The 16,048-nt window shown below is 42.1% G+C and overlaps 1 protein-coding gene across 4 annotated transcripts in view; it reads left to right on the top strand.

Moving 5' to 3' along the window:
• LOC124795148 (uncharacterized transporter slc-17.2-like) overlaps positions 1 to 16,048 on the top strand; it is a 489,975-nt gene that overhangs the window by 313,375 nt on the left and 160,552 nt on the right. For all 4 annotated transcript variants that reach the window (XM_047259028.1, XM_047259030.1, XM_047259031.1 and 1 more), the window contains one exon: positions 2,405 to 2,634. In XM_047259028.1, coding sequence (XP_047114984.1) covers positions 2,405 to 2,634 — 230 coding nt within the window. The remainder of the gene's footprint in view (positions 1 to 2,404; positions 2,635 to 16,048) is intronic.

The following is a 16,048-nucleotide window of genomic DNA, read 5'->3' on the forward strand; positions in this document are numbered from 1 at the left end:
AGTCCTCCCTCGGGTATGGCTCAAATGGCTCTGAGCACTATGGGACTTAACGTCTGAGGTCATCAGTCCCCCAGAACTTAGAACTACTTAAACCCAACTAACCTAAGGACATCACACACATCCATGCCCGAGGCAGGATTCGAACCTGCGACCGTAGCGGTCACGCGGTTCCAGACTGTAGCGCTTAGAAGCGCTCGGCCACCGCCGCCGGCCATCGTGCGTGGCTGTGTGTGTGTCGTCCTTAGCGTAAGTTGGTTTAAGTTATATTACATAGTGTGTAAGCTTAGGGACCGATGACCTCAGCAGTTTGGTTCCATAAGACCTTACCACAAATTTCCAAATTTATTTGTTGCGAAGAGGTCATGTATGTTTTCGCAATCATTTACGTTTCGATTCGGCTCCTGAACGAATTGCTCAAAATAATTTTTGGAGAAAGAATTCAGTACAATTTCGGATGATGATTTATACCTACTACAGGCTTTGAACATTTATTTTCACCAACATATCGAGGGTAGATTGAAGTTACCACCAATTATAATTGTGTAAATGGGGTACCTATTTGAAATGATACTCAAGTCTTCTTTGAACTGTTCAGTAACTGTATCACCTCAGTCAGAGGGTCGGTGAAAGGTACATGATTCTGTTGAAAGGACTATGAATTATATCCAAGAAACCTTTTTACAGTGCAGTATTAAGTTATCTATGTAGGAAAGTCATCATCCAAATGGCTCTGAGCACTATGGGAGTTAACATCTATGGTCATCAGTCCCATAGAACTTAGAACTACTTAAACCTAACTAACCTTAGGACATCACACACATCCATGCCCGAGGCAGGATTCGAACCTGCGACCGTAGCAGTCGCGCGCATCATCCAAGAAGAAAACACTGTATAAGCCTAGTTTACTCGACGATATTGGGTTACGCCACTCGTTGCGTGGAATGAGTTGCACGAAAGTGGTTACGCATTTGATTGTAGACACGGCGACACCAGTATACACTTCAGTTTCGGCGTTTTGTTGGTCCCTGAGTCGCGTCTGAATTGAAAGTTTTGGCAGCTGCACGTATCACGACTTGTGATGGAGTTGAAGCTTGTCACGTGGAATTGCTGCATAATAAAAAAATAAGAAACGTATTTCGATTCGTGACTGGATGAAGTAAAGACGTCAGCTCTGTTGCTCAACATCCTTGCTGAAATAATTTATAACGGAAGACCCAAGAAGTTCTTTTAATTACCTTAGAATGTCACCAGAACTGTTCACGTTTCTTCTAAATAGAGTTAATTACGCGATAAGGAATAAAGGTACTGTAACGCACGAAGCACTGTAGCCATAACTCAAATTACATATCACAGCGCGTGCATTACAATCGAGAACACTCGGCATGCTATAAGATGCGGTTTTAGTTGGTGATGACGCTTTTCCACTAACACCAATAATTATTAACATTAACAGTAATAATTATTAACATTAATAGCAATAATTATCCGAAGCAGGCCACATTAAGAAGAGAACGGTTTGCAAACTACTCTCTTGAAGATAGATCTGAACAGTGGCAATATTTCAAAATTATAACACATGTGAATTGGGAGCACTGCTGCGATGTTTTAAATAGATGAATATTGAATAACGAATGCAGCTTCTTGAATTTGTATAGCCTTCCCTTCTGTCAACAATATTCCTTATCAAAGAGTTAGCCAACTCCAACGATGGAATTTTAGTCTTGTAGACGAGAGCATTGCCACAGCTAGAATTACACTTGCTTGTATTTTTCTGAATTCAGTTGTACATGTGCTCCTAACTCAATAAATTTTGCCCTGCAGCTCAGATATTGTCAAACCATCTATGTTATGATCGCACATGACGGTCCCAGTGGCAGCAGTATGTTGCTTATTTTTGTAATCAGCATCACTGAAATCCCACAAACACCAGTGCAAACATAGATATCCAAAAAGCGAACATTATTCTCCGTTCCTCACATCATATTTCAGTTTGTCTACACTCTACGAACACACATAACCTCAAAACTCTTGCAACTAGTGTCACCGAAGTTGGAACAAGCCGAAAGTGTTTAGTTTCACCAACGAGTCGCGAAAACGCGCGGTGTACATGCGCAGTGGCCAGTAGTGCAGTTGCCTGCAACCTAGTGTCGTTGTGTAAACTAGGCTTTAGTTGCAGTACGGTTTCGCCAAACCTGTATCAATGTTTACACATCAGTAATCTGTTGTCCCCATTTATTTTGAGATATGATAGACATTCAAACCATTTCTGACATTAATGAAGCTGAAACCAACGGGAGTCTTGTCGTGACGACATCGGAAGTAAGACATAGGGAAGAGGCTGTCGTAGCATAGTGTTCGCATAGCTGTTTAGAGCGTCACTTGGTTGTTCCGTTCTTCTGCATAGCGCCGCTGATGGGATCGTGTCGACTGACGTTCACGATGTGCGCCTTCGCGACGCTGTTCAACCTGATCCTGATGCGCTACAACCTGAGCTTCGCCCTCGTCTGTATGGTGAGCGACACCAGCGCCGACTTCCTCAAGAGCGGCAGCAGTCGCAACTTCTCCGAGGACGGTCTCGGCAAGGATGGCTGTCCCGTGCACCAGCAGAACCCGGGGTCCGCAGTCGTCACGCACGTAAGTCTCCTTTAGCGCTTCATCATTTCACTTGAATGAAGTTTCTGCATCCGTTCGAAGGTCATGTGTTGAATGGAGCTTGTGCAGCTACAATTTTAATGCTGATGAAGCGGAGTTGCATAACAACATTTTCTGTTTATCTTTGTTGTCTCTAACCGTCACCAGACTCCTTCGTTTTCTCCCTATGCCGAATTTTTCTTTCTTATATCACTGTTGTGGCCGATTTCTTACTTTGTCCTCTAAATTAAGTGTTTCATTCATAAAATTTGTTTCGTATTTCCATTTTTTCACCGTTCCCTCCCAACACATTTTTCTTTTCTGTGACCTTGGTAAAGAACTGGAAAGGCATGAGCTTGAAGAATCAGAAAAAGACAGAAAGAAACTTCCAGACTTGATGGCCTTGGCATAACTGGCTGGTTAAGCTTTAATAGCTTTGGTCAAGGCTATTGTTACCTTTTTCATTTAGAAATATACAAATTCTTGTTTTGGTATTCTGCTGAACAGAAATGTCCAACCAAAGATTAACTTTTAGTAACACTCATCTTAAAGTATCTGTTTAATCCGTTTACAAACCGAATACCCTTCCACATATTTTTCAGTGTTACTCGTATGATGTAGTCCTTTAGTATTGTACTTATAATTGTGTATTTCTGATTATGTGTATCTTTCGGACCGCCAATTTACTACATACTTAATATATATGAGATATTTCTAAATTGTTTTGCTGTATAGTATCCCAGTGATACAAAAACATGATTTTTCGTTTTTACCTATTTCTGTTTCAATGTATTTTGGTGTAATGACGGTATTTGTGACGAATTATTTCTCTCCCATATTTACAGACTGGTGCTTTTCGCTATGAAAGATTAACTCTGCTCATTGTTTTTGCAGAAAGTTCTGGGAAAATCACATAACTGTCAGATAAAGCGTACAACTTTATGTTAATTTCCCTTCTTAACCTTCGTAGAAGTATTGATTCAGTTTAATAAGTTCAGAGCTTCATATTGTACATTGCTACATTAATTTTTCTGAAATGCAATTGGGCTGTAAAAGTTACCTCGTTTATCTTCCTTTGTTCCAAATATAAGCTCTATTTCTCCCATAAATTTCACTTTCGGTGTTGTTTTAGGTAGAGAGCCATAACTTATCATCAGCGTAAGGCTTCCTCAATGCAAGAAAAATTACTGGGGTTTCAGAAACCGTTAAATGATACTATCAAGACTTGGCAACGTTTTAACTGGGCGTTTGCTGGTTCTCTTCTGGTGACTGGGTTAGCGGAAAATCTCAGCAGTGTTCTAATTATGTTACACTCGTTGTTGGCAGCCTGCTGTGGACTTCAAACAACGATGTCATTGTACCACATCAGTACGCGGTCTGTGGAAATATAGGAAAATTACAGTAAAATACCTCAGGATATTTTTGAATTATGTTTGCAAGTTTTTATCTCACTGCATTCTATAATGGTTTTGCGTATTATTTCTCTAACGTTACCTTGAAATCAATAATTGAAACTAGGTATGTTGTTCAACAAAAAAATGGTTCAAATGGCTCTGAGCACTATGGGACTTAACATCTGTGGTCATCAGTCCCCCAGAACGTAGAACTACTTAAACCTAACTAACCTAAGGACATCACACACATCCATGCCCGAGGCAGGATTTGAACCTGCGATCGTAGCAGTCGCGCGGTTCCGGACTGAGCGCCTAGAACCGCGAGACCACCGCGACCGGCTGTTGTTCAACATTCAGAGGAATTAAGTATTAGTTAATCTGTTTTATGTAGATTCTTCACTTTCAGAAAACACTTGATTTCTTCCTGTCCTTTTGTTATTTGCCTAGTGTCCCTTCCACCTTATTGAAATAAGTTTCAGTAACGTTTTCTGTGACATTGCTGAAAGTAACAGTCATTCGTAATTACTGACTTTTCATTTACCTCAATGTTGATGTATTTAGTGAATTAATGTGTTTTTCCTATTCTCTATGACTTAAGTCCCGCATTTCAAAAATATTGAGAAAGAAATTGCATGTTCCCAATAATTTTTGGCCTTGTCCATACAGAACAGTATGAGCGTACTAGACCACATATAGCAACATCTCCTACGATTACACTATTACTTGCATGAATTGATAAATTTCTGAACTCTGATCCAAGTAAGGCCGTTCTAATGGGTTGAACATTTGAAAATGTCTCTACAACTGAAACTGTACCGTAATGGAAATAAAATAAAGGAAATGTTACTTCAACCAATGACACAAAAATGGCTCTGAGCACTATGAGACTTAACATCTGAGGTCATCAGTCCCCTAGAACGTAGAACTACTTAAACCTAACTAACCTAAGGACATCACACCATCCATGCCCGAGGCAGGATTCGAACCTGCAACCGTAGCGGTCGCGCGGTTCCAGACTGTAGCGCCTAGAACCGCTCGCCCACTGCGGCCGGCTCAACCAATGACACAGATGAAACATTGCCTGGCATAAAAAGCGAAGCATCTAGAAGGGAAGGCCTAAAAGAAAGGAAACTTTATGGGTTGAGAGAGTACGCGATGTTTTTCAGTCAAATTTACAAAGAAGTTGGCAGTATGAGGCCTCCCTATCAGTATGACATAGCAACCCTCTCTGGCCTGCATGCATCCACTGATTCGTTTGGGAAGCCTGTCGTAAAGCCGTTTCATCCACTCCTGAGGCTAGGTGACTGTTGTTGCAACTGGTCCTTGATATGTTGTATACTGGTGCTGAGGGCTCGTCCCACACATCCCATTGGGGACAGATTACAAAACTACCAGCTACTATTAAAATAGTAATATCACGATCTGTTACCCCTGTGAAAGGAATTTTCTAACCATCACTATGTGTAATGGGGATGTACCGGACTGTTTTTGGACTCTGGGAAGATTGTTATTTAGAGGAACATCGGTAAAACAAACAGGAATCGAACCAAGGTTCTTTTAGTAATCAAGTAAACTGCAATTACGTAAAAAGAAACAGTCGACAGCCTAATTAGGCAAAGTTGTACCCCAGTACTAGCATGGTTCATAACGAAAGTTAACTACGTGGGTTGACTTTACTTAAGACTAAACTTCTGTTTTGTTGGTAACATACAAGACAGTAGCCACACTGTACCAAGTAATATACCAGTGATTTGACTTGAAGTACACCGGAGGAGTATTAATGCGTTTAGACAACTGGCTGTCAATAACACTTACTATATGCACATTACAGCAGGGAGATAATGACAACTGTAGATAAGAGGCTTACTAATAGTGGAGCACTACTGATATGGTTCAAAATGGTTCAAATGGCTCTGAGCACTATGGGACTCAACTGCTGTGGTCATAAGTCCCCTAGAACTTAGAACTACTTAAACCTAACTAACCTAAGGACAGCACACACATCCATGCCCGAGGCAGGATTCGAACCTGCGACCGTAGCGGTCGTACGGTTCCAGACTGTAGCGCCTTTAACCGCTCGACCACTCCGGCCGGCTACTACTGATATGAACAAGGGTTTCTTTTGTTAGCTTAATCATAGGAAATTACTGGTACTGAAATAATTGTGAAGTAACTGTATCTTTTGTTTATATCCTAGTATAGTTTGAATGTTTGTAGTCAATTGCTTATTCTTGATTATTGTTATTGTAATGTGACATTTATCTCTGGCTCAGCTATGGGCACCCTGAAACTAATTTATCGGTAGATGCACGTCGTAGCTGAACACTAGTCACAACAAAATATGGGAAACACTGTCAACGACATGACAAATGAAATTGTAAACACTATTATTTCAGTAAGAAAATTCTTTGAACTGAATAGTTTAACTGTCCATTTATGAGAACTACGTGGAGTAGTTCAAAACTAATGCTCATTAAATAATTATGTACTTTACAGCCCTACAAAGTTTATTAACTTTTATTAAAGACGATCATTGCTTTTCACTACAATAAAACAAGATACTCGGATTCATCATAACAGTTGGAATACGACCCTGTCTAAATGACTAAGGCTCAATACAACGTTTACAGAACACAAAATTATTATTGAAAACAAAACCACATAACTGGTCCAAGCAATGATACAGTACTCACTTGATAATTTGAGCTGAAGGTGGTGGCTGCGTCGATCTCCTGTGCTATTCAAAAATGTCGGCAAAAGTATCCATGGCTCTTTCTGAGCAACAAGCTCTGAAAATTCTCTTCTTAGCGTCAGATTTTCATAGTACAGAGATAACCGAAGTATGGCATGAATAATAAGCCGCATTACTTCCGCATCCGTAGCTGTATTATACAATCTTGCAGTTCTTCTCGCCTCTTTCTGTTCAGTTCGCCTACTAGTCGCCGACTGACTCATGCTTGCAGCTCGACCGCCAGAACCACCTTCTTTACTCCCATCCAGCCACTTCCGTTGCGGAGAGACTTTCCCTATGCATGAACCAGTAAAATATAACATTTTCATTCTTTTACAAAACATTACTTTTGTCATTACATCCAGAGATTAATTACAATTACGTAAATTATCATAAATAATGAATAAAACATTTACATCCATGTTGTATGAAAGAGCATGGTTGTACAGAAAACACATTAAGTAAGAAACAGACAAAGAAGTTAGATAAGACCATTATAGGTAATATCGGTAATAGTGTTACAAGATCTAGGGGCCCTGCTGGCCACTCAAGTATCTCAACATCAGTCCCAATAGTTGAGAGAGATACGTGTCATGTCCAGAATAACATTGTCATGTTGAAAAATGGCACCAAGGTACTCTCGCATGATAGGTAACACATAAGGAGGGTGGGCACCGGAGACGTACCATTGTGCCTGCAGAGTTACGTCAATCACTACCACCTCTCAGCTGATATCATACCCGACTTCTATCCGTATCACGACGTCAGGAGCAACACTGCGGTGCCTTTCCAAAACAATGGTCGGTACCATATTGGCCGACAGTGATTATCCGAGGCAGTGCAGAACATGGTCTTGGCACCACTCCAAACGCAGCTGGTTGTTCAAAATGGTTCAAATGGCTCTGAGCATTATGGGACTTAACTTCTGAGATCATCAGTGCCCTAGAACTTAGAACTTTAAAACCTAACCAACCTAAGGACATCACACACATCCATGCCCGAGGCAGGATTCGAACCTGCGACCGTAGCGGTCGCGCGGTTCCAGACTGTAAGGCCTAGAACCGCTCGGCCACCACGGCCGGCCAGCCGGTTGTGCTGTGGTGTTAGTGACAGTTTACACATCGAAAGGTAATCCCGTGGTCTGGCTGTTGCTAGTCTCCTAAAGGAGGAAACTGCTGAGGTCGTCGGTCCCTAGACTTACACACTACTTAAACTAACTTATGCTAAGAACAACACACACACACACACCCGAGGTAGGACTCGAACCTCCGGCGGGAGGGGGCGCGCAATTCGTGAACATGGTGCCTGAGACCGCGCGGCAACTCCGCGCGGCAATTCATCAATCTGACAGCTGATAATTTAGGTATTTATGCTGCTAGTCTCCGACCAAAGGAGTAGGATGATACAGAATATTCCAGGGAGTTCATTAGTTGTTCTCGGACGGCGGGCGCAAATGTCAAAGAGTTGCGATTTGCGTGACTGCACAATATGGCGATGGTCCTTGTGGTCGTCAGACATAGCTCGACTGGAACATTGCTGACGAGTATGCCTGATATCAAGTTGCCATGTAGTCCAATTTCAGGCTACCGTCACTTCCGGCTGCCCCGGAAATCTGGATATTGCACGATTCGAGCGGTCGGCCAAACGGGAACCCCTGCAACAAGAAAACGAATCCAGCAAAGTATTTTGAAAACTCCAATGTACTTGGGAACTTCCGACAATCTATTTGCACACATCTCAATGAAAATATCGACCTTTCACATCAGTCTTAATGCACGTAAAACCACTCAGGAGATTGACACGCGAGCTAATTAATTTTTCCTTCTATAAACTAGCAGTGCAGGATTGAAAAATATATTTGAAGATGTTTCATTTCAGCATAAAAATCAATAAACACAAGGTACAAAAATAGTCTTTTGAAATTTCCCTAGCCTATTTCAGTTTCTCGATAGTACCGTTGCAGGAAATGTGATCCCGGATATGTAGATAAATTTGTTAATGCTACAATTTACTAGGCAGGAGAACACAGAAGGCTTCGGTTCACAGTGAGGTAGGCTCCAGTCTAATCGAATTTGAATATCCAGAAATACCTAAATCATCAACTGCCAGATTGATGAATTGCGGCGCAGAGTGGTCTGCGGCACCATGTCACGGACTGCGCGGCTCCTCCCGCCGGAGGTTCGAGTCCTTAAAAAAAATGTCTCTGAGCACCATGGGACTTAACTTCTCAGGTCATCAGTCCCCTAGAACTTAGAACTACTTAAACCTAACTAACCTAAGGACATCACACACATCCATGCCCGATGCAGGATTCGAACCTGCGACCGTAGCGGTCGCGCGGTTCCAGACTGAGCGCCTAGAACCGCTCGGCCACTCCGGCCGGCGGTTCGAGTCCTCTCTCGGGCAAGTGTGGGTGTGTTGTTCTTAGTATAAGTTCATTTAAGTAGTGTGTAAGTCTAGGGACCGATGACCTCAGCAGTTTGGTCTCTTAGGAATTCTCACACGTTTGAAAATTTTTTTGATGAATTGATCGTACATTACGACACACACACCTTCCGACAGGGCACGTTGTTTTCTTGTGGAGTTTCGTTAAGGCGAATTTTACGTACCTCCACATCCTACGACGTTGCTAGAAATGAGAATACCCACTGCCACAGCCATGGACAACATCTCGCAAGACCTCTATGAGAGAGCTTCGTGAGATTGAAATTACCGTCTGGGCTTCTCTCTATTAACACGACACTGTTTTCATATGAATCTGAAGATAGCGTACGCTCTTCATATATTCCTCTTGAAGATATTGCTCAGATCATTTATGTACATATAATTCTAGTGATAGTGTAACCTCTTGAAGTAGTCTCACAATTCGTAAACACAGGTTTTTGTGTTTATACATAAAAGATATGGCGGAAAGTGTGTGCAGCAGTCTACAATTGTTTGCTGATGACGCTGTTAGACTAGACGCGGGAAAGTGTCGCCGTTGGGTCACCGTAAGAGAACACAGGATGACTTGTGTAGAATTCTATTTGGCGTGATGAGTGACAGCTTGCTCTAAGTCTGGGAAAACGTAAGCTAATGCAGATTAGGATGAAAAACAACAGTTCAGTGCTCTAACAACGTTTTAATGGAGTGCTCCTTGATACAACCACGTCGATGAAATATCTAGGCGTCAAGATGTAAAGCAACATGAAATGGAACGTGCACGTAAGATGGGTAATAGGAGAGGAGAATGGTCGACTTCGGTTTATTGGGTGATTTGTAGGAAAGTGTAGCTCCTCTGTAAAGGAGACTGCGTAAAGAACACTTGAGTAACTCATGCCTGAGTATTGCTTGATTGTTTGGGATTACGATCAGGTCGGATTAAACAAAGACGCGGAAGAAATTCAGAGGCGGGCTGCTCTATTTGTTGCCGGAAAATTCGATCAACACGTGACTATTACAGAAATGCTCGGAGAATTCAGATGAAGGGAAGAAGGTGTTATTTTTGCGAAATAGAGTTCTGAAAGTTTAGAGAATCAGCATGTGCGACAGACTGTAGAACGACCCTACTGCCACCGACGTACACCTCGCATAAGAACCGTGAGGATACAGACAGCTGTTTTTCCCTTTACTCTATTTGCGAGTGGGAAAGGGAAGGCAATGACCGACAGTGGTATAAGGTACCCTCCACCGTGTAGTGTATGGTGACCTGCTGAGTGTGGAGTGTGTATGTAGATGTAGGTGATACACAAGCAATGATGAGAGTCGCACTTACTGCAATTTGTATTGTTCACGCATGAGATCTGTTTCTACAGTAAAAACGTTTTCGTATCATATAATAGGTCTATCTGGAGTGATGAAAATATATACGTCACTCTTGCCTCTGCAACGAAATAACGTTATTGCTACTAAACGTTACATTCCAAGGAGTTCCTGAATGTACTTATTCGGAGCACAGTGTTGTATGACACTCAAACTTGGCACTTTGCAGGATAACAGAAAAGTAAATTACAATCATCCAAAACTGGTTCCAAAGAAGGATGTTAGGAAACAAAAGAATATCTAACATACGAAATCTATTGGTAACAGGAAGAACAGCAGAGGTCATGAGCCTATGGAAGAATTTCACCAGGAGAAGGGAGAGATTAATGGGGCATTTGTTGCTTGTGCCGTTGAGAATTTAACTCTGAAAACAGTGGAACACTGTAGAGGGAAGAAGAATCAATATGACGTATATACAGTATTGAAAAAGTCGCACATAGAGGGCAGTATGACAACACTCGAAAGATTGATGACTAGTATATATATATATATATATATATATATATATATATATATATATATATATATATGGATGAATTATCGTGGTGATTCCCACATTTTTATACTCTCACAGTTCAAGAGGTTTCCTTTAAATTTAGTGGCGTTTTCCTATAAGGCAAATTTCAGTAAATGATTAAAGTACAACACACCTATTGTGTGTTTTAACGGCAAAAAAAAAAAAAAAAGTAATTCAGCTGATAGTTGTCGTCTAAGATGTCCTACCGTAGTTATTTAGACTGGACCTAACGTTTTCCCCTAAAGGGTGTGATTTCAGCTTGACGATGCGTCTACAGACCTGTGGGATAACATGACTTCGGCGACCTGTGAAGACTTAGCAGAAAGTGAAGGAACTGAGTGAAAGAACCAGCTGCCTGTGTCGTTTTATAACAGACTATTAAGAGAAAGCAGCAAAATTTTGTGCAGGTTTGCAACTCATGCGTTTAGATAGAAGTTCGTGACGGTAGGAGCTAACATTCTTGCTATAAGATGTATGTTGCTTGTAATCATTTCCGACTATCACATCCTCGTATGAGCCTCTTCAGGATCTCCTACCCTTTTTATAATTTTGACCCAAGGACAGGAATGTTTGAATACTTCACTATAAATTCATTCTTCGGAAAGAACATACTCACTCACCAGTTTCATAATGTTTGATAGTATACAGTAACGCGTTTTCCTGGGCACCAGTTTGTTCCTCCCTCTTATCGTTCCAATCGTTCCACACCACAGCCTTCCAACTGCTCCACTTCACTCTGCCATACATATTCTACGGCTACTCAGCACGCTCGCATTAAATGAAAATTACACATAATTGGTCGCGTATCTGCTGAAATTAGCGTGTGTATTCAGACGGACGTCTTTACCAGCACGGTAAGTGTCATGTCACAATATGCACACGTAATCTGCATAACGTATTCCCCTAGACGTTCTGTTCCGAATGGCTGGAGAATGAAGCCGTATAATGACGTGTTTTCTACGGGCACCGTCTCTACCCCGTTGCTTGGAACGCTCTAAAGGAAGGACATCATATTCCCCATTGACCGTAGCAAATATTTATTTTACTACTGTAATTTCAGCCTTTAGGCCAATTTCATATCGTTGTGCAAAAGATTTTGCTCATGTCAGACTTTCACACTGTTAAATCATTCATGTAAATCGTAACAAATCGATGGAAACGTTGCGCTAAGGCCTATTTTTGACGATGATATATATATATAGGACGCGTGTTCCCTGTTCTGAGGCTACAGCATGGCCATTCGACTCGAGGCAGCCGCAGAGTATACACAGCCATGCCGTACCGAAGAAGAAGATACTCGAGGAGGACCAGGATGACAGTATATAAGACTGTAGACAGCTTCAAGATGACTCCTAATGGTGTAGCACAGCAAGAACTTTTAACAGGCCCGATCTCTTTTGTGGGATGCAAGAGAATTTTAAAGTCTAGCATTTGCTGAGCAAATCATTTTGCAGTACCGCTTGAAAATGGCCCTAAGGCCGAAGTGGTAATAGTGAAATAAATAATTTCTACATTCAACGGCGAATATGATGTCCTTTAAAAATTTTTACGTGACTGTGAACCCCGACCATGAGAAGTTAATCTCTTAAACCTTGTTTCACTACATCCAGTTGCTACGTAACTTTGAATGCGTGAGACGGTCCTAAGGGCAGAAACAATGCTATATTACAACAGAAGTAGTGATGCGGCAGAACAACTATAAACGTTTCTTATGTGTCGTTGTTGTTGTTGCTGTTGTGGTCTGCAGTCCAGAAGACTTGTTTGATGCTACACGCTATTCTGTTCTGTGGAAGCCTTTTCATCTCCGAATAGCTATTTCAACCTACATTCTCATGAACCTGCTTACTTTAATCATTGTCTCCCTGTACGATTTTAACCCCTCCCTTCCCACCCCACCCCCCACGCCACACACTTCCCTCCGCTACCAAACTCACGATTTCTCGATTTTTTAAGACGTATTCTATCGACCCAGGCCTTCTTTTAGCGAAGTTGTGCCATAAACTTCTTTTCCCAGTTCGATTCAGTGTGTCTTCGTTAGCTACGCAATCTGCCCATCTAATCTTAAACATTCTTCTGTAGCAAAACATTTCAAAAGCTTCTATTCTCTTCCTGTCTGAACTGTTTACGTCTACGTTTCACTTCCGTACAAGGCTACACTCCGGGAAAATACATTCAGAAAATACTTCCTAACACTTAAATTTGTATTCCTTAGTAACAAATGTTTTTTTTCACAAATGCTTTTCTTGCTACAGTCAGTCTGCATTTTATGTTTTCTTTGCTTTTGTCATCATCAATTATTTTACTGCCGAAGTAGCAAACATGACACCACTTTTAGTGCCTCATTTTCATGTCTAATTCCCTCAGAATCACCTGCTTTAATTAGACTTACATTCTGCTACTCTTGTTTTACTTTTGTTGATGTTCGTCTTACAATCGCGTTTCAAATATTATCGATTCTTCAACTGCTCTTGCAAGTCTTTGCCGTATGTGACAGAATTACAGTGTTATTGGCAAAACTGAAAATTTTTGTTTCTTCTTCTTGAATTATAATCCCCTCTCAAAATTTATCTTTGGGTTCCTTTAGTGTTTTGCTCAATGTACAGATGGAACAACATCGTGGATTGGGGTGTAACCCCTCTCACTGAATTCTGAACCACTTTTTGCCTTTCATGTCCTTCGGCTCTTATACGTGCAGTCTGGTTTCTGTGCAAGCTGTAAATAACGCTTCGGTCCATGTATTTCATTCTTTCTACCTTCATACACGTACGCCAGCTAAATCTTCTGTGGGCTTAAGGTTTCCGTACACAATCAAAGATCAGGTTTCCCCCTATACCGTGCCTCTTCCTAAGATGTAAAAGTCCTTACACGATTTCATTGAGGTTATTGTCTTTACATTACAGATGCATACGTTTGTTGAGGCAAGTTTTTTTCTTCATTTTTTATTTTTAAATCATCGTGTTAATAGTGGATCCGTAGATATTCCTTCGACAACGAGAATCAGTAGTGCCGATTGTTGCTAAATGCGTCGAAATGATGTGTAATACAAGTTACAGTAGGTTCATATACAGCTGGAGTGTAGAAGTCGTTCCATTTTACTTCCCTTGTGAGTGCATATACTGCTGAAAGGTGCCAAAGAATCGGCAAACCTTTTGAAAAACTCGCACGAGACCATGGCAGAAATGATTACTTTACTGTGGCGTTTTCTTCAACTTCTATTCATTCTTCTGTCAAAAACCTCCTGCTGAGAAACTACCACCTCAGAACTCTACGGACGATTCTTAGTTCTTGATCTCAAATCTTCCGAGTTTCACAGGCGTGACACCTCCATGGGCCCCCGATAATAGAAAGTGTCCATACACTGACCAGCCGGAACATTATGACCACCTACCTAATAGCCGGTACGTCTCAACTTTTGGCATAGATAACGGCAGCGACGCGTCTTGGCACCATATCTGTACACACACACAAGTCATCTAACTCATGAAAATTCTGGGGAGGAGGACGATGAGCACTGACACCATGTTTAATCTCATCCCAGATGTATTCGCTCGGGTTCAGATCTGGCGAGGAGGGGGACCAGCACATCAACTGGAACTCGCCACTGTGTTCCTCGAAACACTCCATCACACTGCTGGCCTTTTTTTCTTTATTGTATTTCAATTCCCCATCGGGGTGGGCTGGGAGCAGCATATGCGCTGCTCTTCAGCTGAAAGACATACAACATACAATAGAAGACATGTAAAAATAACATAAAGGGGAAAACATGGTGTACATAGATATAAAAAGGGGGAGTAACATTATGGAAACCAATTGAAAAAAGGGGCGACTGTAACATGAAGATAAAAACCGTAAAAAAGTGGTGCACACAAAAAAACCACACACTGGGACTGTTGTGTTGGCAAAAGTGCCAACACCGTGATGCTAGAGGAGGCCGAAATGCACGCTTTTAAGCTCACGCAAACTGGCGTGAGGTCTGGAACAGGACAATGTAATTAATATAGCCAATAAGGTACGTTGCTGCTGGAATACTTAACTTTAATCCATAATTGGTGTACATCGCTCTTGACGGTACATGTTTTACAATCTCAATATAAACTGGTAATGGCGCCTTGCTAGGTCGTAGCAAATGCTAACTATCGTCTCGGCAAATGAGAGCGTATTTGTCAGTGTAGCATCGCTAGCAAAGTCGGCTGTACAACTGAGGCGAGTGCTAGTAAGTCTCTCTAGACCTGCCGTGTGGCGGCGCTCGTTCTGCAATCACTGACAGTGGCGATACGCGGGTCCGACGTATACTAATGGACCGCGGCCGATTTAAAGGCTACCACCTAGCAAGTGTGGTGTCTGGCGGTGACACCACAGGGACAATTAAAAGAGCACAAGGCGAAGTATGACCGGAGCATAGAAGTATTGACGGATGGCGGAGCACGTAACAATCACTGACAGTAACACTAAGTACAAGGCCAGCACACAATTAAAATCACACCTCTCCACACACAGGAGAACAGCACCAAACACGTCACTGACGTGGCACACTGATGACGATGATCAAAATGGAGGATCTGCCAGGTGCAAGGAGATGAGGGAGAAGGGAAGAAGCAAGGGAGGAGAATAGAGAGGGGGGGAGGGAGATGGGCGGGGGTTGTACCGAAGAGGGCCAGGGAGGAAGGTACGTGGGAAGGAAAGAGGCGAGGGTAGGGTGCAGGGTCTCAGGTGGTGGGGGGAGAGGGGAAGGAGGAAAATCCGCTCTGGGAGGAGGAGGGGAGAGGAAAAAGTGGTCCCGTGGTCCCTGGGGAAGGAGGGAACAAGGCCAGGTTATCGTTGGAAGGAACGGTATATGTCACAGCAAAGTCCATCATCCGAGAGGGGGAGACTGCTGGCCTTGTGACATGGCGCATTATCTTGTTGAAAGATGCATCTGCCGTAGGAGAACATGATCATCTTGGGGCAGTGTACGTGCTCTGCAACCAGTATACA

This window comes from Schistocerca piceifrons, chromosome 4, assembly GCF_021461385.2.
Source record: "Schistocerca piceifrons isolate TAMUIC-IGC-003096 chromosome 4, iqSchPice1.1, whole genome shotgun sequence".
Lineage (NCBI taxonomy): Eukaryota > Metazoa > Arthropoda > Insecta > Orthoptera > Acrididae > Schistocerca > Schistocerca piceifrons.